Source organism: Scleropages formosus, chromosome 10 (genome assembly GCF_900964775.1).
Source record: "Scleropages formosus chromosome 10, fSclFor1.1, whole genome shotgun sequence".
NCBI lineage: Eukaryota > Metazoa > Chordata > Actinopteri > Osteoglossiformes > Osteoglossidae > Scleropages > Scleropages formosus.
Window position 1 is genome coordinate 504,354 of NC_041815.1, and position 24,466 is coordinate 528,819.

The 24,466-nt window shown below is 44.1% G+C and overlaps 1 protein-coding gene across 4 annotated transcripts; it reads right to left on the reverse strand.

Annotated features, from left to right (window-relative positions):
* Positions 1-8,692: 8,692 nt before the first annotated feature.
* Positions 8,693-22,877, reverse strand: irs1 (insulin receptor substrate 1). Of its 4 annotated transcripts, none has more exons than XM_018732121.2 (4): positions 22,655-22,877; positions 18,995-22,195; positions 16,610-16,707; positions 8,693-10,416 (listed from the first exon to the last, which is right to left on the reverse strand). In XM_018732121.2, exons 2-4 carry the CDS (start codon positions 22,149-22,151, stop codon positions 10,381-10,383), a joined length of 3,291 nt encoding a protein of 1,096 aa, XP_018587637.1. In that variant the 5' UTR covers positions 22,152-22,195; positions 22,655-22,877; the 3' UTR covers positions 8,693-10,380. The 4 variants fall into 4 exon arrangements, with proteins under 4 accessions (XP_018587637.1, XP_018587638.1, XP_018587636.1 ...); XM_018732122.2 differs by lacking the exon at positions 22,655-22,877 and adding an exon at positions 22,283-22,644; XM_018732120.2 differs by lacking the exon at positions 22,655-22,877 and having other exon boundaries at positions 18,995-22,644.
* Between the last annotated feature and the right edge of the window lie 1,589 nt (positions 22,878-24,466).

The following is a 24,466-nucleotide window of genomic DNA, read 5'->3' on the forward strand; positions in this document are numbered from 1 at the left end:
AGCCAAAGCAAACACGCTGCGCACACTTGGCCCGACCGCGGACACTGCGGCGCTGTCTCGCCGGGCTCTGGACCTCAGTGGAGGAACACATCTCTCTTAACAGGCATCGCCACGGCAACGGCGCCTTGCTGGCTCTTCCTGTGTGTGCCCATCTCCCGTCCAGGGCACAATGCTGAGACAAACAGCGGCGGAATGGGAGAACCGCAGCTATTATGCACCGTTATTATTTCCCAAATCATTTATTTGTCACGGATTCATCATGACTGGTTTTCTTCGGCAGAGAAGCTTGCTCAGAGGTGGCTGTTGGCGTTACACATTACAAATGGTTATAATGAAGGCAGTGTCGCATCCAGATGGGGGGTAGGGGGTTAGCGTTAGTGTCATGTTAATGGGAAGAGCATTGCAGAGCTGCGGTGACATTAACCGTGGGGCGTCATTGAGACCGGGGCCCCTTTTTGCCCCCCTCTGCCCCCAGTGTAAATGACCACATACGTATCACGGTAAAAACGCTGCAGCTGTGCTGGTGTTTGTGCTGAATCTGTGACAATCCTGAAAGTGCACCTTTGCGATTGCAGCAACAGATGCGAGTCGTTCGCAGCGGGTGTGTGCCAGTAGGATTGGATGTTGAGGTTTTATGATTCTAATAAGTTTACCATTGTGAACGTGGAGACAGGCAACCCCCTGGAACACCGCGGTGTGGAGGCCATCATTACACCGCAGTCCCTCACACTCCAGCGCTATTGTCCTCGGGAAGCACGGCTTCATTGTGCCTCTGCTCTATTGTCTTGCTATCCCATGGCCCCATTGACGCCCTCTCTCCGTGCTTCACCGTCCTTTTGGCCCAGTTTACACAGTCCCATGATTCTCTCCTCATAGCCAGAGGTGGTGCTTGACTTCGGACTTGTGAGTTTTGTCTCCTTTTCAACTCTCAGACCACAAGTGGACATTCCCAAGTCCTCGAGCTGTGTTTGCCGAAGCCTTCCTAGCTCTGGAGCCATAAGCAAGGGCTTTACTTTCAAGAAGAAGGCCATCCTACGTTTTTGCCATGTTGTCAAAGTATTTTTACAGTTTAACATAAGGAAAAAATCAATTAGGCACCCAAACAAAGCATATAAGGAAATGTGAAATAATAAACAAATAGCTTTTGATAGTAAAGTTAATAGCTGGGGGAAAAATGGAAAAAAAAAATGTATTAGACAACAAGATGGTGAGAAATATTGAATTAGTGTCACAGAGTTAGACGGGAACTGATGCATAAGATCCGATGAACAGCATTAATGTGTACCAATTAGAAATGAGTAGAATTGTAATACTATAGGTGTGATGATGAAAATTTCTTACACCTCTTACATTTATTCATTTAGTCGACACTTTTATCCAACGCGACGCAGAACTCGGCGAAAACAAAAGCGCATTTCAGCATCAGACCGTACCTTAGTAATGCAGTCCACGTTCACATTACTAACCCCTCGTGTAAAAAACCCAGCGAGGATCAATGCAGAGTGTTTGTGTTCATTTGCTTTTCTGAGAGAGCAAGGGTAAAAAAAAGAATATCATGAGAGACGCCATAGTTTCAGAATCACTGAAACTGCCTTTGATGGATTTAGCGGAACAAGGCGACCTGGAGTTGGATTACACTGCACCCGATACCTCATTCTTTTTGGGTGGAGTCGCTTGAGCAACTTGAGAGAACTTGTGTTGCACAGAAACAACTGGAACTCTGGACTTAGTGGTTTAATACCTGCATTGAGATCACAAATCTACATTCAAGGCTATAACCCACCGCTGTTATGTTTCTGCTTGTCCTCTTCCCTCATCGCCCAAAGTTTCACCTAACGCTCCCCATCTATGACTACATTTGCCTCCCAGACTGCAGCGTTGAGTTATGCGTCACACCCTGTCAGTTTACCCCACATTCTGTGACTTCATTACAGTATAATTGAAACCAAAAAGTGTGCTATTTTAATGATCCACTGAGAAGTTTCAGCGTTTCACATCATTTCACCATGGAGCTCATTGTGATGTCGGTCTAGTGGTCCAATGAGAGACACTGTTACAATGAAACCTCAGTGGAGATTAGATGAAGTTCACAACTTAATTGTAACATGCAATGTAAATGTAACGCATTAATTCGAGCAACATGCATAATTTGTACTGCGTATCTGCAAATGAAAGAACTACAAGGTGGTCTGCAGAATTTATAAATGGCAACTCTCTCTCAGCCATGAGAAAATTCATCCCAACTGTGGAAAGAAAAAAAAAAAAAGAAAAAAAAAGCTGCTTAGACTACGCTGCTAGGGAACCTGACATCATCACATTGCATGAGTGCGTTCCGTCCAAGCCGTTGTCTGATCGCAGGGAACCTCTTCATATCCGAGTGGCCTCTTCTGGAGCGGAGCTCCTCGATAGGCTCTGCGCCCCTGAGAGCGCCTCTCCTCGGGTCACCGGAGGATACGCACCAGCGGCTCGTTTCCATGGCTATGGAAAACACAGCCCTCATGCTCACCACCCTTCCAGACTGTACAAACCCCCAGCTTCAACCTCACTGCTGAAGCTGTTTACACTCAGGGTTCCTGCTCCCAGCCTCCACTGGAGCAGACTAAAGGCCTGTTTAATCCACTGTTTACTGCTCTGTCTGAATGATTTCATTCCAAGTGGAGGAATGTCCCAGGCTAATCTGAGTCACACTCGACCCAAAGTGAATTAGACCCAGTATTTCTGCTCTACTTCTGATTACTGCCACATGACTGCTGGTATTTTTGGACAGCTTGTTGACACAATGGTGCTTTATTCAGCATCACCACTTTTGCATGTTTCCTTAAGAAACGGCCATCGCGGCTGGCACCGGGAAGGCGATCTGGTGCCCCCGGTGACGGAGGCGGAAGTTTCGCGACCAAATCTGGGCCAGAAAAAGTGGCCTGTTGCTGTATGCAGCTTCCTTCAGGATCAGAATCGGGGAGGGGGGGTTCATAAATGTGCTTTTTTTTTGCAAAAATAATAAACTTTAAAGAATCACATCCCTGCTGCAGAATGTGGGAAAAGTGATGCAGAATTGCTGCTGAATTCAGGTTTTTCAGGAAAGGGGAGGAACCTACTCGAAAGGTACAGTATAAATACAGGGTTTGGCGGCAAAACCGCTGTGACAAGCGTGCGCAGTAGGGAATTCTTGGGGACCTCTCAGCTCGAGCATCACAAAGCCGTGCAAATGTTAGCCACTCTGACATTCTGGGACTTCCTCTGCTTTCTGACTTAAGGGAAACAATTTACTACAGACAAACACTTCAAGGAGAAGTAGCGGAACATTCACCCTCGGGGCTGGGCTTGTGTCAGCAGCAGCCAGCAAGGTCCCTCCACACAACCCCGAGGGCCCCCCACTGCCAGCACTCAGGAATGCTCAAGTTAAAAGGAAGAACAAGTCATCGCAATAAAACCTGTGGCTATGAATGAATATATCTTTGTGTTCCAGCCAGGGGGCGGGGGCGGGGGTGCTGCGGACCTCCCTGAGCCAGGCAGGAATGGAGGCGGTGGGGGAAGTGAGGGCTGGGAGTCAGATAAGGACACATCTGCTAGACATTATCCATCAAGGGTCCCTCTCCATCCTCTCCTCCCCCGGCCTCTGCAGCAGGTAGCGGGGCAGACAGTTACCACAGAGACTGCACTCGTTCGTCGAGCCTTTTTCACGGAATTCATTCCATTAGCTCATTCCGCCACTTCTATCGCGTTCCACACCAGGAGCAGCCATTCTATACACGTGCCTATTGCTTTCCTCCAGCTCCATTTTTGTCACTGGCCTCTTTGTGCTAAACTTGAAAATCAGTTGTCTGCTTTGCTGCAACGCCTGGAGAACCTGGTTGTTTGAGAAGACAAAGTCCAACTTACAGGAATGACGTCGGGCACGATATGACACAACCATTTCCAAGGCACACAAAATATACACAAAATGCTTTGTACTCTGAAGATTTAAAGTGGTACACAGTAGTGAGAAACCTTTCAGTAATCACAGCCTGCATCTACATCTCTAAGCTTAATATTGTCTCAAAAGCGGAAGTAAAACGTTCCTGTTGACCGCAAAATACTCCCCAACGTTACTTCGTTTTGCACAAAATCCATATTAACATTTGCATCCTGCCATTTCCCCACTGCTCTGACTGACTTAACGGACATTAATAGATGCTTTCAACACTTTGCGATCACACTGCCCGCCCTTGCATGCATTCAAAATTCACCACCCCGGAGACTGCCATTAATTCCCTTAGGGTAAATTCTCTAGCACAGACTTGAGGAAACGCATACTTACATGCTCTGGCAGGTGAGCTGACAGTTCTGGCGCCTGCTTTTTATCAATTTCTTAAAATATTGAGTCTTAGAAGATTCACTTGAAACAATCCTATTGAAATGGCTCTTGTTTGTGAGTGTTGCCCTCATGCACCCTCATGGAAATGGTATCAGTTTCCTGTTAAGTGGTAAGAGGCACTTTCATGGAAAAAAAAATTCTGAGTGCTACTGATACCAGGTGCAGAGTCACCTTTTCTTAAACTAGAACCACATTCTGCAAGGAATTAAAAACACACACACACACACACACACACACTTTCAGAACCGCTTGTCCCATACGGGATCACAGGGAACCGGAGCCTACCCAGTAACACAGGGCGTAAGGCCAGGGGGGAGAGGACACACCCAGGACAGGACACCAGTCTGCCGCAAGGCACCTCAAGCAGGACTCGAACCCCAGACCCACCGGGGAGCAGGACTGTGGCCCAACCCACTGCGCCACCGCACCCTCAGAATTAAAAACAGAAGATGAAAAAACATCCCTTTGTATATCAGTTACAGAGTGAGACTGGAGCCAAAATTAACTAACCTAAAATCAAAATGTACAGAATTTAAAATATTACCAAACTTACATTTTACATTGACTGGACATTTATTCAAACTGGACAACTTGCTTATTTCACAGTCGACTCATGTCTCTACTTCTCTCAACACACAGATGCCATAACCCAGCGTGACAGGCTTGACAGCAGAGGTCAGGGGACCAGACAAGATGGGGTTGCGGCAGTCCAGACAGGACATCACTACGGCCTGGACCAGGAGCTGTATAAAGTGTGTTGTGAGATATGGGCAGATCCTCTGAACGTACAGGATGTATCCGCAGAATTTGGTTGTGAAATCTATGTCATTGATTGACTTTGAGTCAACAGTTACTCCGAGGCTCTTTACCAAAGAAGAGGATAAAATGAGCAAACTGTCTCGTTTGATGCAGTTCCAAAAAGTCAGACTGAGTTGCTGAGAGATGGAAGATGTCCATCTTCGAAAGACTGAATGGTGCATGGTGGTCAGACATCCAGGAAGAAATGTCTGTGCAGCAAGATGTGAGAGAAAATATCTGTGGCATTTGGGAAAAGAGAAGAGCCGAGCATTACCAGTACAGCAGTCATACGAGAATCCATGAGAGGCAATGACAGAGCGGAAGCAGTGTGGATGAAGAAGAGTAAAGGGCCCAGCACTGAGCCCTGTGGAACACCAGTGTAGAGACTAAGGGGAGCCACACCAAACCACCTAGTGAGAGCTACCAAACAAGTAAGACTCAAACCATTTCACTGGTGATCCAAGATTCCAGTCAGTTCTAGGAGGAATGTATGATATGGTTGCTTCACAGTGTCAAATGCTGCAAAGAGACTCTAGCCAACTAGGCAGCTTCTGGTGCTATAAGGAGGGTGGTCTCAGAGGAATGGGCAATCGTGAATGCAGAGTGATACTGTCAAAGAGATCATTTGGGGCAAGGAATGCAAGGATCCGGTTGTAGGCTGCACCTTAAAGAGTGCTGGAAAGGGAGAAGAGAGTCTGGCCTGTAACTGTAGACTGAGTTTAGGTCCAGAGAAGGTTTCTTTAACAGGTGAGACGTGAGGAGTTTTAAAGCAACCGGAGGAGAGTGGGAATTAAAGATGCAAGAAATAAAAGGAATGAGTAGCAGGGAAATGGACTGTGAAAGAGAAGGGATGGGATCAAGACAGCAGGTGCTGGGTCAATGTGACAGCACAAACTTTTTGATCTCTGAAAGAGATTTCACTTTCAGGAAGGGGTTGAAATGCAAGGAACAAAGCTTTGCTGGGAGACCTCACATGTATGGGAGAGGTGGACGTCAAGAACTTGCTGGTGACAATCACCTTTGTCTCTGAAGAACAACACAAAATGAGCTGTGAGGATAGAGGAAGGATTGGAGGAGGGGAGGGAAGAAAAAGTGATGAAAAGTTTGTGGGTGTTGTTGGCTTTGGACTGTATTTTATTAGGAAAGAAATTTGTTTTTTGCCGAGGAGGCAAAAGAAGCAACTCCTCAAAAGCGGTCTGTCAGACTTTCAGATTTTAGCCATCTCCATTAAGCAGTTTACTGTTTGTTTCTATTCGCACAAAGTCTATGTGATAACTTGAATAAGTGAACATGAAATTTTTGAAACAACTTGAATAACTGTTGATAATTCAGTACTTGCACTTAAATACAAATTAGTAAGTCATGCAACTAGAGTTCACAATAATCTACATCCCTATAACTTCACATTCAGCTATTTGAATGTACACAATGTGTATGAATTCACAAGAAAAAGCACCATCACTGATAAAGTGGGCACAATATGGAAACAAGTTACAGAAAGGATAGCAAATTAAGAGTGAACAAAGAATTCATGCTTTTCAACACTTCTTAGCAGTATAGAACCATGGTACATTTGACTCTCCCATTGGAGTCAATGCACCACAACCAACAATGCAAATGATTGTTCATGAAGTTATGCCACACTCTCAAACAATATCTACTTGAGACTTAAGTGAACATTCATTTAATTATCCGATTCAGTACAAACAATCATTGCTGGCCCTCAAAAACCTATAAAACTTTTTATGAAAACAAAAACATGGTGACAAATGAAAAAGAGGTACAAATGCCTAAATGTAGACATGTAATGTAATGTAATATAATGAATATACCATACAAGCAACCATGAATTCTGTGAGATAAATAAGTTGAAACATTTACAAAGATTTAATCTTGTACGCAATAGGGTTGATGTGAACATGCAAAGGAGACCGTGAGGCTAAGTCTGTTTGAACCCCCGGTATACCAGTAGTTCAAACGACTAGTTCAAACGACGACTACAAAATGGGAAGCAAGGGCACTAACACAAGACAGAAGAACCACCCAGCAGGCAATGCACTGAAATTAGACTGCCGTGATAGTGTGTGACTGGGCTGATAAGACCAGAGTTGTTGTGAAAGTTATTTGCATTTCCCCAACTTCATCTTCGATTGGTGCCCCTTCAGTTTCACGAAGCATGTAGCATGTTCGTAAACATATTCATAAATCACTGAATGAGCCCAGATATGACTATTGACTACTTTCATACATATAAGTTGTGTCACAATGTGGTTAATTAAAGAAGCCCAACATTTTGCAAACGAAAAGTTAGCCAGTGGCAGTATGATACTTTGCAGGGTGGTCTTTGACCCTTCTTGGAAATTCCTCAAACCTTTCCTTTCAATGGAATTGCTTGTGTAACATGCATCTTATTTTCATAGCGGTTACTTATTTTTCTTACAGAAGTCTAAACAGCATTTACCAAATGTAACAACTGTAAACAACAATAAACTGGCATATTATGAACCCCAACTTCATTGCCATCAATTTATTATTATTATAAGGTTGAGCTGTGTAAGAAATCGCAATGTCCAAATTTACTTATCAAGGCTACACAAGGCACTTTTCCAGGCAGTATTGCCTTAACACATCATTGTAGCAATACTCTATTACCTAACTACTAAAAGCAATCAGCTGTTTTGTGTGACCAGACTGGGCCTATTGAGTTTGTTATCGTATTACAGGCGGACAGATTTTTTTTTTTTTTAAAAAAAAAAAAAAAAAAAAAAAAAAGCATTTAGACACTCACCATGGGCAAATTGCTCCACTAGGTCACTTGTGTGCAAAGCTACACTATAAAAGCAAGACAAATTCCAGTCATTTTAATCAGTCACGCTGAAGAAAGAGCATTTGGTAAATGAATAAATAGTCTATTTCAGACTTTCTATGTACTATCTCAGTCCATCCCAGGACTGATCACTTGGATGTGCACATTTCAAAAAGGAATTTATTTACTGCATTATTCAGTACCAAGCTAATGCTGCACAAATTAACTGAGACTGAAGTTTAGCATTTCATTTCACACTCAATTTGCACATTGTTATTCAAGTTGTCTAACACCTTTTCAGACAAAACATGCAAGTATCCTATGCTGTGTAACAATTCCAGCAACAAACACAGACTGTTCTTTCCGGGACTTACCTCCACCAGTCCCATACAGTACAGGAAATTCAATTCATGCAAATTCATACCCATATTCAACATGTCCAGCTTCCCCATGACCTGTTGGCAGTTCTCCTAAACAATGACTGCTGACCTGGAGGCTGCACTCAGAATGTTTGCTTTGTCTCTAAACTTTACCTAGAAAAATTCCAGTTGCATCCTACAGACACCAAAAGTTCAGCGATTGAATAAGTGTATTTTACATGGGGAATCTGTGCAGTCTACGTTACTATTGTAAGAGACTATAAAGCTTTATATATTAGTTACTCACATTTACATTTATTCATTCAGCAGACACTTTGAGATGGAACAACAGGTTTGAGATTGAAGTTGCGCTTGAACAACAGAAAAATGTATTTGAATAAATTGGCTAAACAGTGTGGGTCCAACAGGTTAAACACCATTGCTGCAGAAAAGACTGACACCAATGTTCAAGAAAAAGATAAAACATTTCTACTTTATTACAGAATTTAGAGAATGTACAAACACCTCAATGTTATCTCCTTTGGAGCAATGTGAGAAGGGAGAGGGTCATGGTGGAGACTGCATCTTTTCTCTCTGGGAAAGGGGGATTCTACACAAGGCACCACATACTCTGCTGGTGACGCTTACTTTGTACATCTGCTTGTACTTGTACATTCATTCACTCATTTTCAGTTCTGCTTTATTTTTCTGTTCATTCATTCACTCATTTTATCTGTACTTTCTGTACACTATATACACTGGAAGACTGGACTGAAGACTGGCAGGTTTGCATTCAGCCCTGTGTTCAAGGGCTGAGATCTGTCAGATTGGAGGCGACCGACATACAATGGTCCACCAGCCCGGTGATGGACAAGGGGCCCCAGAGTAACATTTGCAAGCTGCTCAGCATTATACAACAGGTTGGCAACACTTTCAGAACAGAGCTGAACCGTTATCTACGCGTACCATTCAATAAGACATTTTTTTCTATTTAAAAAAAAAAAAAAAAGAAAAAAAAGTGGAAATATACACCTCAGTTCCAAAAAAACTGAAAACTGCAAATAGCACATTAATATATTCAATTCTCATACAAACATGAATGACATTTATATATGCAATCATTTACAAAGAACATTTGTCAATATTATCAGCAGCAATTGACACAAATATTGTGACCTTATTTTGTGTTGTGACTCCCCTGCTGCAAAGGTAAGTGTCTCAGCCAGGCATTTCTGGGGGCTATACATAAGCTGAAGGAAAAAAAAAAAAAAAAAAATGTAAGAAAATATGGGTTCCAGCCCTATTATCAGTAAGTTATAAGGACAATATCATTAGAAATATGATATAACTGACATTTCTTTTCATTGGCATATCAATTTCAACACTTGAGTTTATAGCTGCTTTTTTGCAGATTAAACCTTTGGCCAGTGCAAAGAATGTCAAAATATGATCTGACTCACAGGAACACAATAAGCTACAGAAAAAACACTGAATTAAAGGGAGTCTTAGAAGCCACAACTAACAGTACAAGGTTAAACTCACTCAGAAAATTGGTAAAGCCATGTGACATTATGACACGGATCTGATATACCTTTCACAGCATCCACAATGCTGTCAATACCTATAAAAAAAAAAAAAAAGGCAAAAACTGCAGTGTCCCAAAGAATTTGAGGAAAATGTGAGCATTATTATCAGAATATCCTGTGTAATGATCAAGTGTCAAAGGATTTTCTTCACAGGCCCCTTCTCTGTTTGGAATAATGGGAAGAGAATGATGTAGAATGAGATCAGCTGTTAGACTCCTAAAAGAGAAGGGAAAAAAAACCCACTGCAAGACTGACAGGCCCTAAACTACTCTGACTTGGAAGTCAAATAAAACATCAAAAAAGGTCATGACTTTCAACAATGAGAAGGAGCAGGCAGAGGAGCTGTGGTGGACTGGTGAGGAGTCAGAGTGCTGCCTGTACGGCCACCACGTCCTGAGGAGAGTACTGCAGGCTGCTGCTCGGTTCCGCAAGCAGCGCGAAGGCATGAGGTCCAGTTTATGGCAGAGGAGGGTGAGTTTACAGTGTAGGTGATGGTGACACCACATCTTCATTCTGCAGAAAACAACAGGAAACATGTGGTTGGCCAAAAGGACAAAATTGATCGACATTGCACCACTTTCTTGGCGCATCAGTGATTAAGAACATGAATTCTAAAAGATACACATGCATACTGCGATCAACAGATACTACCGAAAGAATTGTTTCCACACCGTCTACACAGTAACACAAACGGAACAGTGCATAGATGTCACAGGCAGATATGGATTCTGTAACTAAATGCTTCCTCCCTCACAGCCTGAGGTTACCGTACCCATAGCTCCTTTACATTACCCTTAAAATGTGAACTTGTACCTCACAGCAGCTCTCTGGAAATTCCTGCCAGATCATACTCAGAACGAGACCGACATGCTGAAACAGAGCAGCGTTCAACCAGCCTCACCGCCTGTCTCCATAGACACTAACTAGCTGCGACAATGTGCCGAGACACCATGTTCTGAACAGTGCAAAGGGACACAACAACAACCTAACATGTAACATACAGCAGCATGTGTGATTAAGAATGCAAGCGGTGCTCGTGGACAGGCTGCAGCGTGGCTGACGCACCTCATGCGGCTTCCATCTCAGCCTCAGAACTACGAGTCCAAAAGCACTTCTCCGAAACACTCCAAAACATACAACAGCTAAAAATATGGGTGACATTGACATTTACTGGCCATATAAAACAGACACGGCCCGCTCCCAGCCTCAAGCCGGCGCTGCAACTTGAAAGGCCTTCCACTTTAAAAAGCACACCCCATGTCAACATTTTTTATAGATCTTGAATTTTTAGGCCCTGCTTCTCTTTACTTAGAAAACCAAAATGTTATAGTAAATTGCAGAGTATAAAATTATAAGCCACGAGTATATGTAAACACGTATGTCTGCGCTTAAGATGGCACTGAAAGCCAGTGGCGTGTCTCAGTGCTGAGAGGAAGTAATGGAAGAAAACATCTGTGTAGGTGCTTGTACATCTCAGAGATTGAAAGCTTTGTGCCTTAATTGACAAAAGAAACAGCAGCAGGACGACTTGAGTTTGTAAAACAGGGTCAGCAAAGGAACAATTTCATCTCACAAACAAGATGCTGAAGCACAGTAATAAATACGTTCCATAGTTCAATGTGCAGCTGCAACTCCATCTAATTAAATTATTTCCCCCCCCTCCTTTTTTTTTTTTTTAAAAAGACCTTTCATCTGTTTTAATTATACATGTTATTTAGTTAACACTTTTCTCTTGGGTGAACTGCACTATTTGGACACAAAACTTCTCAAATTTTCCCAATTATAAAGGTGGGCAAATTATACTAGAGTAAAAGAGCTTTTCCAAAAGGTACTACAGCAGGAGCAGAGATTCACACCAGGAACCTTCATCACGCCAGGCAAAGACACAAACCACAACACTACCCACTTCCTAATGCCAGAACGAGCGTAGACTTTGCACCACACCACTAAAATACGCATTGTGTGATACAGGAAACCACAAGCCATCTTAATACAGAGGTTTTGTTCAAAATATGAATGGAGATAAATTAAGGGAATTAAAAAGGGTGGTCATTAAGTCATGTATGTGGGTGTAGTGGGCTTATGTCAGAAGAAGCAGCAGCAGCAAAGTTACAGCTCTGCAACACTAGTCAGTGGAGCCAAGGGGGTTGGGTACAATACTACTAATGTTAAGAACGCCTTTTAAGGATGTCTCTGTGGGGTGTTACTTAACACCCCACAGTTGGCCAGCAGCTCAGTGAACAGCAAATGGATGCAGTGGGCAATGCCAGGCCTGGAGCACATGGAGATTTTTTTTGTCCACATACACGGACACATTTACCACATGCAGTCACAGCTGATGCACTTGAACCAGGGATGTCAACAGGCAGTCATCACAAATGAACAATCAAGCTTTACTTTTGAAAATTAACTTACAAAAAGATCCATGCATGCAGTTGTGTTGATTTGCATTATGTATGTAGAGAGAGACAAAATCAAGACACACAAGAGTACAATAGTGCTAAAAATCTTTCTAGACTACATATACTAGTAAGACACTGTACCCCTGCAGTGGAAGTGCCATACAGTATGAAAATCTCAACCAAAACAAACATTATTTGATATTCATGTGTATGTGTGCTTTTAAGAAAACCAAGCAGTTCGATTAATTATTTTTTTGCATGTATTTAGCATGCTAACAAGATTTAATATTTTACGTGACTGCTCAATTTGCTGGAAGTACAAAAAACACCTTTCCACACATTTCAAGTCAGTATCAGAAAAGAGAATTGTCTGCTGTAATAATGTAGGCATGCATATTAACAGGTTCAAGATCAGAAGTGCCTATGATTCCCCTTTTACAAAAACTTTCTGGTTCTAAGCCTTTTAAATGTTAACTGATAATAAAATAACTATTAACGTTACCACTGGTATTTGGTGTCCCTATGCCCTTATGAGTGTAGGACAAAACCCCCTGGGACAATCCCCCCTCAGGACAAATGTTTTTCATTCAATTTTTATTTTTTCTGATTATTTGTAGTTTATGAACACTTCTCCGAGTTGTAAAATACTACATTAATTACATAATGAGACTGCAATAAGGAAGGCATTATAAGTATTGTAGCATACATTAATACTTACATTATAAATTTACAGCTCACCATTTTAAAACAAAATTTGTACAATAATAAAAAGCATCATTAAAACATATCTTTGAAAAATAAAAAAATATTAAAAACATAATTGTTTTATTGACTGGTTTATTTAAATTTCATTTACTACCACCTGATGCTGTGTCCTACGCTATTCAGAAATGAACCAACACAGAGAAAGATGTAATATTTTCTAGGACTAATTCAGTATTAAGTTACTTAATTTATATTTTTTCTTCTAGCTGTAGTGGTATTCAATGGCATTAAAGTGCAAAAACAGAAAAAAAAACAGGACCTCATTTTTTATTTTTTTTTCTTCATTTAATTAAGAAGGTTTTATCCTACTTTGTGTGTCAAATCAGGGGGTTTTGTCTGGACCCCATGCCCTTACACAAACCGCAGTGTCTCCCAGGTCAGATATCGCCATCACAATCCATCTCGCACAAATCACACTCTGTGAAAATACTGCACAACATCTAAACATCTCCTGCAAACACATCCGCTAAAAAGCATAACAAACTCCTCACACCACAGCTGCTTTCATTACTATGTGAAGCACTGAAGGCCAGAAACAAACCTGACTGTACCTCTCCAGTCGTAATTCTTCATTCACTACAACTATAAGCCACTACGGAATGCATTGACTGCAGCTATTCAGAGAATATCAATCAACTGTTGCATTATGCATAATTACCAAAAAGGTAGACAGTGGTGCATGTATAAAAAGTTAAGTCAGTGGCAAATACTGTATATAAATTATACCCACATGACGTAATCAGCTGCTGCAGCCACCCATCCGGTTCAGATCTCACACAAACATGAAACTAACAGGTTTACTGTTAGTAGTAGACAGGCTTTCTTAAAAAAAAAAAGGTACTTTAACCTTTGTGCTATTGAATGTTAATAGGCAATGTCAAAAAAAAGGGGGGGGGGGGAGTGGTAAAGCCTGAAATGTAATCTTGTTCACGTCAAGGCATGCTGCAATATAGGCTCGGATCTTTCCCAATAGGTGCTGGAGCTACATGACTCATGCATTAGCAGTCTTTAAAAACATAAATTCCAAAAATAAACAAAACCACCATATCCCCCCCCAATGGGAGTACCTGTGTTTAAAGATTAAAATCACAGTTAACATTTTCTTCTGCTTGAAGAGAAAAGTGGTTGTATCAGAGCTCTGGGCCAAATACCATTCTTCTAAGCAAAAGAATGACTTCCTGCTGCTGCAAAATCCAGATGTTTTGTCGACTTCAGCAAGTTCAGACACACACATGGGGAGTTTTCCCCTCACAGGATTGTTCTCTTAGACCCTCCTGCCATAACCACGAAAGTCCGCCTTACCTGTCAAACAACAGCCTGGGCTGAAGAACTCTGATCTATTGCCAAAGTTAACTAAAGACTACAAAGACAAGTGAAAAGTGCTCTTCGGCATACTACTCTCAAGTAAACAAACCGTACAACATACCTGCAACAAAGCTTTGCTTTATACTAGCAAAGGATGTTGAGCATAGAGGCTCTTGGTGGAAAACGAACACAGCAGGCAAAGTCCAGTTCAAGAGTTAATCGCATTAATCTATCACTCCATAAATATGAAACCATAAAAGGAAAGCATTGACCACTAAAGAATCGGCCCCTTCGATCTCATGCTGCTGTGGCAGAATGGCTGGTCTCTCCCCAAGATCGGATTTCAGTTCCGCACATCCAGATGACTAGCAGATGGAAGCAAAAATCTGATGTCATCTCGGGTGCCGATTGCAGGATCCCCACACACGAGTGGGCCCGAAACGCCGAAGAGAAAGCAGGCCCAAAAAGACGGTGCACACCGCGACCACAGCCCTCCCAGCCTCAGGGAGTGACAAGCCAGAGCAGACACACACTCCACAAAATTTTCCACTGCTGATTCTGTGACCTCCACTATGAGGACATAAATAAGGACAGAAGCACTACTGGACGTGGTATTATATGCCTGCTGGCTTCTGGCCAGCAGGGCTGCAACAGGGAGCCAGACATATGCACTCCAGAAGGCTGTTTACAGTTTAAATGCAAACACAGTAAGGTTTTAATAACTTTGTTGTAGTTTATTGTGGCTTTTTCTGGAGTACAGCCAGAAATGAGTCGCTCGCCCTTCTTTTTGTTCCAGAGAAAAAGAGACTTGGTCTCTGTCGTCTGCAGCCTCCCACCCTACCCCGGGCGTATATCCAACCCCAAAAATGCCAGGTCTGATCAAAGTGCCTCTCAGTCAGAGCCAAAGCAGAGTCCCTCGGCTCGCCAACACACCTGCCCCGCAAAGGCCCAGCCCACGGCACTGCGGGTCTGCGTGTGGCATGACAGTGCTGTGCACGCGGTTGTCGGACAACAAAACGACCGTAAAGTGGCAGGATTGTCCCTATAAACCTGCGTCAGACCGCTGCGTTTTAATTCCCCTCCCCCAGATTCGGCTGGTCCCTGTGAGTCGGAACTGGCCCAGAACCCGGCCGCCCTGCCTGCCTGCCTGCCAAGCACTGCTCACCAAGGAGTTGAAGTGAGGACACTTGGTGGGGAGGTCCAAAGCGGCCGGGCGGGGCGGGGCACATGTCAGCGCCGCTCCTGTCCTGGTCTCGGCTCAATGGAACACATTCAGCGGGAGACGTCAAGCAGGGCCCCACACCAGCCGGAGAGCCCCACTTCCGCACTCCGCTACTCCATAATCCATAGGCCAGAAAGGCTGACGCCGCCTGGAAAGCTGGAACAATGAGTGAGGCTACATCGCATTTTACCAGCAAGCGTCCAAAAACTCTGGAGGCCCAGAAGAGGTGCGGTATGACATGCAACTATCACACCACTCCGAACACAGCGCAACACACAAATCTCGGTATTTATAGATCAATAAATGCCACCCAATACCAGATATGGTGATCTTTCCAGTGAAACACTGCAACCTCATTCTAGATCCAAACAGTCCACAGAGTTCAGCCCCACTGGTACCAGACACTGACTTTTCAAGATCATTGCTTTGAGAAGATTGTTGCTTTGTTACATAGGGCTGCATTTCCAGTTGAAGCTCAGTACATGATCAGTATTGGACATCAAAATTTATTTTCTTTCAAACAAAAACAAGATTTCTACTCTTGCTCAAACCCAAGGAAAGCAGAAAACTCAAAGAACTGCAGAGTATCCTTTAACACAAAGGAACATGAGAAACAATGCTTCCTTTACTGCCAGTTTCTCAAGGTGCGGTTTATCTTCATGCTCTGCTCAGAGGACACATTTGGAAAGTTTTCAGTCAAAGCAACAAACACTTTCAAGCCATTTTCACACATTCACACCAACTTCTCAGTAGGAAATGGCAAACCAATGCGGAGCCTGCATAATCACTGACTCTCAACAAACATTTATAACCGATACAAGATCATGGGCACACACAAAGAAAATTAAAAAAATAAATAAATAAATCAATATTGCGCTTGTTCAGGCATGTTAAACAAGGAATAATGAGTTTTCCCCAAACACTGCATCTTTTTTTTGCTACAGACTTAAAAGCAAGTGAGTTCTATGACTGCACATAAAGTGAGTAATTGCATTTGTGTATACTTATGTACCTGTTTTTGCAGTGTGTGCAGATGCAGGTACATGGTATTTTGTGGGATGCCCTTATGCCCTTGAATTTCGTTCTCATCTCCGAATCCACTAAGGCAACCTGTAATGAAATAAACTCAGACCAAGTGCTTAGAGACACAAAAAGAGTATTTTGATCACCAGAACTATGTGCTCATACTGCACTGTTTCTTTGTGCAAGTGATATGAAACAAGCCAAACAAGCACCTGGAGAAGACCAGACCTCTTCTCCAACTTACCTCACTATCAGTGACCTCAATACCCAGCTCACACCCTCCAAAAACAGCACCATGGAAACATAACATTTATTCATCTAGCTGATACTTTTCTCCAAAACGACTTAACGGTGTTATGCTGCTTACAAGTATTTAGCCATTTATACAGCTGAGTAAATTTTACTGGAGCAATTTAGGATAAGTATCAAGGTACTACAGCTGGAGATGGGATTCTCACCTGCATCCTCTGGGTCCAAAGGCAGCATTTGGCCTTAACCACTACACTACCAGCTGCCCTATATCATAAATACAAGCACTCAGACCCCAAAGCAGGAGACCAAAGACCAATAGCTACTGGGTTGTTTCTTTAAGTGGGACCAGGGAACAACAGATCATGCAAGACTGTCAATATATAAGGCTAAAACCCTGAATTCATTAGTTTGAAATTTAGTGTGTGATTGTAATCATAAACTAAAGACAGCTGGTAGCATAGTGGTTAGATTTGCTACCTTTGGACCCAAAGGTTGCAGGTTTGATCCCCACCTCGGGCTGAAGTACCCTTGAGCAAGGTACTTACCCTAAATTGCTCCAGTAAAATTACCCAGCTGTATAAATGGGTAAATAATTGTAACATTAACACTAAGTCACTTTGGAGAAAAGCATCAGCTAAATGAATAAATATAATATGATAATTTACTCTTGGACTGAAGATTGCATTTTAACAAGCTTGTTTACAGATATGAAAATCTTTTTGTTAATGTGTAAATAGCAAAAAAAGGTATTTTCAAACACCTAAATAAAATGAGAAATACAGGATTAAATTTGAGCTGAGCGTAGACATTGACACCTTCATCATCAAATCAACTGGCCTTCAACAAATACTGGCCAGAACTGTCCCCCAGCAACAAACTGCTTTTGAGATGTTCTATCACCGTAATGGAAATGTACTAATAAAGATTATCTATAAGCAATAAAACCAAGAGCAAAGTAAATCATAACTCATATTCCTACCTGACACCTGTCTGATTTCTCATTTTACAAAGCAACTGTACAGTGAAAGTAACTGCTTCCAAAGCCCATGTCCACTCTTATGGCTGGTTTTTGTTGCAAGTCATATTTACACCTGGTGGCTGGGACACTTGATGATGTTTGCTTCCTTTAGAGTTGAGGAATTATCACTTTAGATCACAGGAAAAAGCTCATCTGTGAGCTGAAATTTGCTAACGGCAGCGAACCCCAACAAAAAAAAAAAAAAAAAAAAAAGAAGACTGCGTAGCATGTACAAAACACCAGTAGCATACATACGCTACATGTTACAGTTCAAACTGATTAACAAAACTTCACTGGAGAGCAAACTTTTGTCAAAGCATATGTGCAAAAATGGTCTGAAGTAGGATTCATATTACTTGACAATTGTGCCATTACGGATTCCACATGCTGAATCACAGCAAACAAAACGAAGCGAAAAACACAAAGGGCAAGCAGTAACGTGAATGTTCTCACACAAAACAAGCAGACGGGCATAGGCAGCACGCGCACGCACACACACGCGCGCAGCCTCCATGACAGAAGTCCTGCTGGAAAACATAATTACGACATTATTTTCGCCTTGAACACGTTAAACAACATGTGTCCCCTCGCATGGCGCCCCTCTGGTTTCTACTGGTTAGGGATCAAATAAGATGCAGACAAGGGTTAATATCCCACATGCATCAGCAATTCGAATTTACACATCAACAATAAACTGAAACCATGATTCATTGTTACATGGAAACTGTTACTTATAACTAGTCTTGCATTTTTCTCTGATGAAAAGGCCATTAGAAGTTCTTTTTCCACTGGTAATGAATTATATGATATATAGAAACATCTTTCAGTATTAATTTCTTTTTTTTTTTAGTCAAGTTTTTTTTTTTTTTTCTTTTTTTAATATTCACTTTGTCACATGGGTTTGCAGAATGCAACGTATTACACTACAGTATCAACACAGCAAAGCAGAATTTTCAATAGCAGCTGTTAATAGGTCTAGGATAAGGAACATTAGGAACATTTGTAACATAACCATAAACTATCCTATTACTGGCACAACTACGGACCAGTAACCAGAAGACAAGATGACAAAAGAACAAAACAAAAGCAGAGCAGAGTTCTTACCTTCATTTCTCACATCATCTTGTTTCTGGAAGGTAATGCTTGCATACGTGCTCAGGTCATCAGAGTTACTGCCATTTTGTGGATTCAAAGGTTTTGCCTGGAGAGAATTCCACTCCACAGGATTCTGGTCCTTCAACAGGTCCAGATCAATGTAGTTGAGGCCATTCTGGAAGGAAGGTAAAGTGCCGGCAGGCAAACCCCTCTTGCCACTACCTGCTGGCTCACCAGGCTTCAGCCACACATTCTCAAACGACGCAGAGCTATGGCGCTTTACATCTTCCATGCTAGGTGGTGTCGTCACGCCACTTGCCATGCTTGTGGATGAAAATGTCTCCGAGCTGTGCCGTCGGCGGCCCTGGGGGTCCACCCTAATCACTCGGGCACCCTGGTTGTGATTGGGAATGGAATTCACTCTGGAGAACGCACTTAAGCCTGACATTTGACTCATGAGTCCAGGGCATCCATTAAGAACAGCAGGGTCCCGATTGGGTGACATGGACCTCGGCGGCACTTTGTGTGCAGACCCGCTCATTTCCGAGTAGTTAAGAATCCCTTGCTCCTCCGAGTGGCTCACGCAAGAGGGTCCCAGCTGCATGCTGACATAGTCACAGCTCTGCAGGCCCTCGCAATCAACCGCAGAAGGGGGAGGTGTGGCCACCATTGCACAGTTGTCTGTGGAGGCTGATGACTTGGATGTGCTGTTAGGCTTCCTCCCCAGACCTCCCAGATCCATGTTCATGTATTCAGAAGGCTGCTGCTCCAGCCCTTCCGAGCTGCCATCCAAAAACACAGGTGAAAAGAGGGAAGCCAGGCTTGCAGAGAATGACTTGTCATTGAACTCAATGTTGACGTATTCTCCCGGGCTTTTGGGCTCTGGCAAAAAGGGGCTCTCCCTCGCACGTGGGAGAGTGCTTGCTTTGTGACCATCCAATGAGAGGCGGGTTGGCCGCATCAGCTGGCCATCGCACTCTGGCTTCTTGGGTTTGACCGCTGGCTGCCCACCACCCTGTCCCCCAAGGCTGTCACTGCTAGTGGATGATGATGAGGAGTCTCCGTAGGCAAGCCGGCCAGAACTGACAGACAAACGCACAGGATTCTGCTCATTCTTCCTCTGGCCATGCCTAAATGAGCGCGGGAGAGAAAAGTAAGACTGGAGAGGTTTGCGCGGCTCATCCACTGAGTTAAAGTAGCAGTCTGGTGGAGTGCTGGTGGTCGAACAGCTGGCTGGGGACATGTTAATGTAGTCTCCACAGGACGTCTTCCCTTCACTGCTTTCAACTGACAGCTTGGGATTGGCCCCGTTTGTCCAGATTTTGCTGTAGTTAGTGTCTGGGGAACAGCTCCCGCTGGGTGACATCATCATGTAGCCATTGGAGTCCACTCGGGGGTGTGGGCGAGGATTGATTATCTGCTGGGGAGCCGACACACTTTTGGGGCTCATTGGCATATAGTCATCACTCTTGTTAGGCACAGGAGCCACACCGGGAGACATGGGCATGTACCCATCGTCTTTGTGACCTGCCCTACTGCTCTCCAGCTGCAAGTCCAGACCCTCCTCAGGGTATGACTGTGTGGCTATGAATGCAGACTGCCTATGCACTGGCATCCTTGCACACTGCTGCACTGGCATCATTACGGTGTATGACTCTGTAGATGACTGAGGAGGAGTATTTTGATGGCAGACAGTTGGGGGTGAGGTACCTGAGGAGTGCGTGCGCTTCCTGAAACCCTTCTCCAGCTCCGGCTCCTCCAGGAAAGAGGGTGTGCAGCGCGACTGGACACGGCCAGGACCATTCAACTGGAGGCCCGGCGTGTCCATGCTCATGTAGTTGCTAAGTTCCTCCTCTCTAGCAGGCGGCGTGTGTCCCAGAGAGTCCGGAGTTACGCTGCGGAACGAGCCCCTGAAATCACAGGGGCTGGAGCCATATTCGTCAGAGGAAATGAAGCCTCCATCACTTGGAGAGCCAGAAACTGAAGCGCTGGAACGCCGCGGGTATAGGCAATCTGAAGTGGAACCATGGCCACTGGTGCTGCTGGATGAGAGGCTGACCGGACTGGTAGCGGAGGGTGAACATCTCGCAGAGGGCATGGGGATGGAGCGGCTATGGTTGAGGGGTGGGTGGAGCCGGGACGTACCTCTGGGTCGATGAGAGTGGATCCGGGCTGCGGCAGGGCTCCCTGGGCTCCCGTCCACCGATGCTGGACGGGACATGGTCCCTTCCCCATCGCTGGAAGCCCGTACCCTGAAAGAGTTACTGTGCTTCCCCTGTCCGGCAGGAGAACTGGCAGTGACGCTCTCCGCTCGTGACCGTCGACCCAACCCCACCTGGCTGGGAGGAGGGTTGTTGTGGTGGTGCCTTCTCAGAGGCACAGAGATGGGATTGGAGCAGTTGGACGAGGACTGACTTTTACTCCGGGGGCGAAAATCCTCACTCATGGCTTTCATTGCCTCCAAGATGGTTTCATGCATATTCTGAGCTACAACGGAATCATCCACTTGCATCCAAAACTCACCCGGCCCGGTGACAGCGGATCGGCCGACTTCGATGAAGAAGTAGTTTTCGGAATGGCCGCACCGCCTGATGTTCATCAGCTGCAGCACCACGGCGGCGGCGTCCGAGTTCAGCTTCACAAAGCTGATAGTCTTGTTAGTCAGGCACAATCTGTAGATTCCAACCAGGTTTTTAATTTGCCCCAAGCCCTTTGGTTTCAAAATGACCTGCCAGACCTCTCGGAAGGCCGGTCCAGGCGTGAGCTCCCCATAGTCCTCCCCAGCTATGGGCCCCCCAGAACGCTCGTGCACCTTGCCCCGGTTGTGCAGGGACACCAGCGCTTGGTACCAGGCGTCCTGCTCTTGTTCGCTGTCCGCTGCTATGGCAAAGTACTCGTCCTTAGTGTAAAGGGCCACCAGGTACTTGTTTTTGGAATCGGCTCGCTTGTTAATGTTAAAGCAGCTTTCGAGGGGAATGGACCTTTTGGGCGCAGCCGACTTGTGTCTCCACTTTTTCTCGTTTTCGTAATATTCCAGCCTGGAGGGTCCCGAGGCACTCGCAGTCCGCAGGACAAAAAACCTCTTGTGCATGCTTTTGGGTTTCCTTAAATAACCCACCTTTCTGACGTCCGAGAAACAGCCCTGCTCTGCACACGGGCTGGCCATTTCTGAGAGATATTTCACAGTTTAAAGAACTGCACATCAATTCCCTTAAAGAAAATAAGAGTTAAATAATTTTGCGAATTATCGTGAGGCAAGATTTTTGAAAAATTCAAAAAAAAAATTGCCATAAGCACCTTTTTCGTTAAGTTTGGGGACTCATTGAGCCCGATCACACAGTGAAGAGCCCCAGGCTTAGTATGTCGCGACACCTTCGTTTCGGCACAGAGTGTGAGAAGTGCTCACTTAGTTACATCCTCTGTAACGTTTAAAAAAAATTAAAAACAACGAAAAACACTGCAATAAATTAATGTAAACACTGTGCATGGCGCAACGAAACCGAAATGCAATCACAGTGAGAAGTGAGGAGCTGTAAACGAGTAATGAAAACAAGGCTCGACCCCAGTGAGCTCGCGTCGGCGTCGCGAGCCAGGCGAGTCAATGGCGAGCGCCACAAGCGCGGCGCCGCTCCAACAAAAGTGTGCATTTCATACTCTTCTTCAACATACTTGCTCGAGTCCCGCTTGTGCGGCGGCCGAAGGCGACGCGGAGTCCCTTGCGAAGTCACTTCGCGAGCCCAGTTCACAGCGAGATACTACGACACCGCGTGCCCGTGTGTCCCCGTGCGTGTGCCTCTGTTCGTGCGCGAGGGCAACCCCTCCGGCCGACTCCAGCTCGCGCTGCTGGAAGGGAACACGTGACGACCCGATGCGTGGACACTTCACACAGCGGGTGCAGACTAACTTGTCACAACAACCTCGTCGAACCCGCCCCCTCTCCTTAATAGGGAATTCGCTGGAAATCGACGTGTCCAAAACGTGAGGCACTGACTGCGTTCGTCGGAGCTTATCGCGTTTTGATTGGAGGAGTGCAACGTCAATCTAAGGCAAATCACAAATAAGAACTGATAACTGTTAGGTGGAGTTGAAGGCGTTGTAAAGGCACCGCCGCCATTCATCTGCGCTTCTGTGTTATTTATAACCAGCAGTTGTAAATCTCCGCGGTTTTTACATTGCTGGGGTGTGGTCAATCCGATAAAGAATTACAAAGGTGGTCGGTTTACTGGATTCTTCATTAGCTTGATGTTAAATCTTGACGGTTTAGAGTATTGTTGTACATATTATATATACGGTTAGTTTTAAAACATTTCTTCCAAAAATTAGTGCGGTAAGTATGATAATTTGAATGAACCGTCGTCGGTTGCCAAACAAAATCGGTTACAATACAAACATACTTAAAGAATATCTTGATCCTAGTTTGTAATCAGAAATGCTATATTTATGTTTTCCTTTTCTTATCAGACCTCATTGAATAAATCAACATATCTCTCGTAGCGGATGGCTGCCGATTGGAAAGTAATAATGACAATTTTGTAGTCATTGTTATCTGAAGGATTTATTTTCTATTTATCAGTCTATATAGCTTAGCTAAAATCGTTCGACGCTTACAGAGTTTGTGTTTGTTTTATCTGGTATATAATTTAATTAATTGTTACTGAGGCATGATGCGGTACATTGCTTACTGCTGCCGCCTACTGTTCAGACATGCGCAATGGAGCGCATATATATTATATATATACCTGTGGGTGGAGGTGGGAGTCCGAGTCCACTCCTCTCCACTGCGAATGAATTCAGGTAACCCAGGGACGAACCCTGTGCTTTCTGATGCACAGTCTCCAGATAGACATTCCAGTCACTGTATTTGGGGTGTTTTAGGGTAAAAAGCAGCTTTGATCACCCCACCAAACTCCTCCCAGGCCATTCCTTCCCCTCTGGTTTGCCAGAGTAAAAGGTATTTACCACCTCCAACTGTAGTGCCCTTGAATAAGATACTTACCCTCACCCATGACACCATCCTTTTGTAGATATGCAAGATCCTCTTAATCAATAGTCCCGCATTCTCAAGCAGCTCACCAGTTGGGAATAATGCTTAGCCAGAGCCAAATGTAAAATGAGATTGTGGAAGACCAGGTCCTTGTCCTTCTTGGGTAATGCATTAGCTTTAGACGTAGATATTCTCCCCATGTTGCTCTACCTTGGACAGGTGTTACCCATCAACCAGCTTTGTGCAAAGATGCCTGAGGTAAGGGATTTTTGATCTCATCTCAGGGGCAAGTATAAGTACTTGGGGTGAGAAGTTATGTATATGAGGAAGGATGGTATCTTACATTCATCTTATACCGGATTCCCACCTTTTTAACTGTTCGGCAGCTGCAAAACAACATTCCTGTCATTACGCTGTAAAGCTTTTCCTGGCGTTGCTGATTTCACAACTACTGACACCCTGGTCAAAAAGCCAGGACCTGGCCTGCTTGCTGTAGT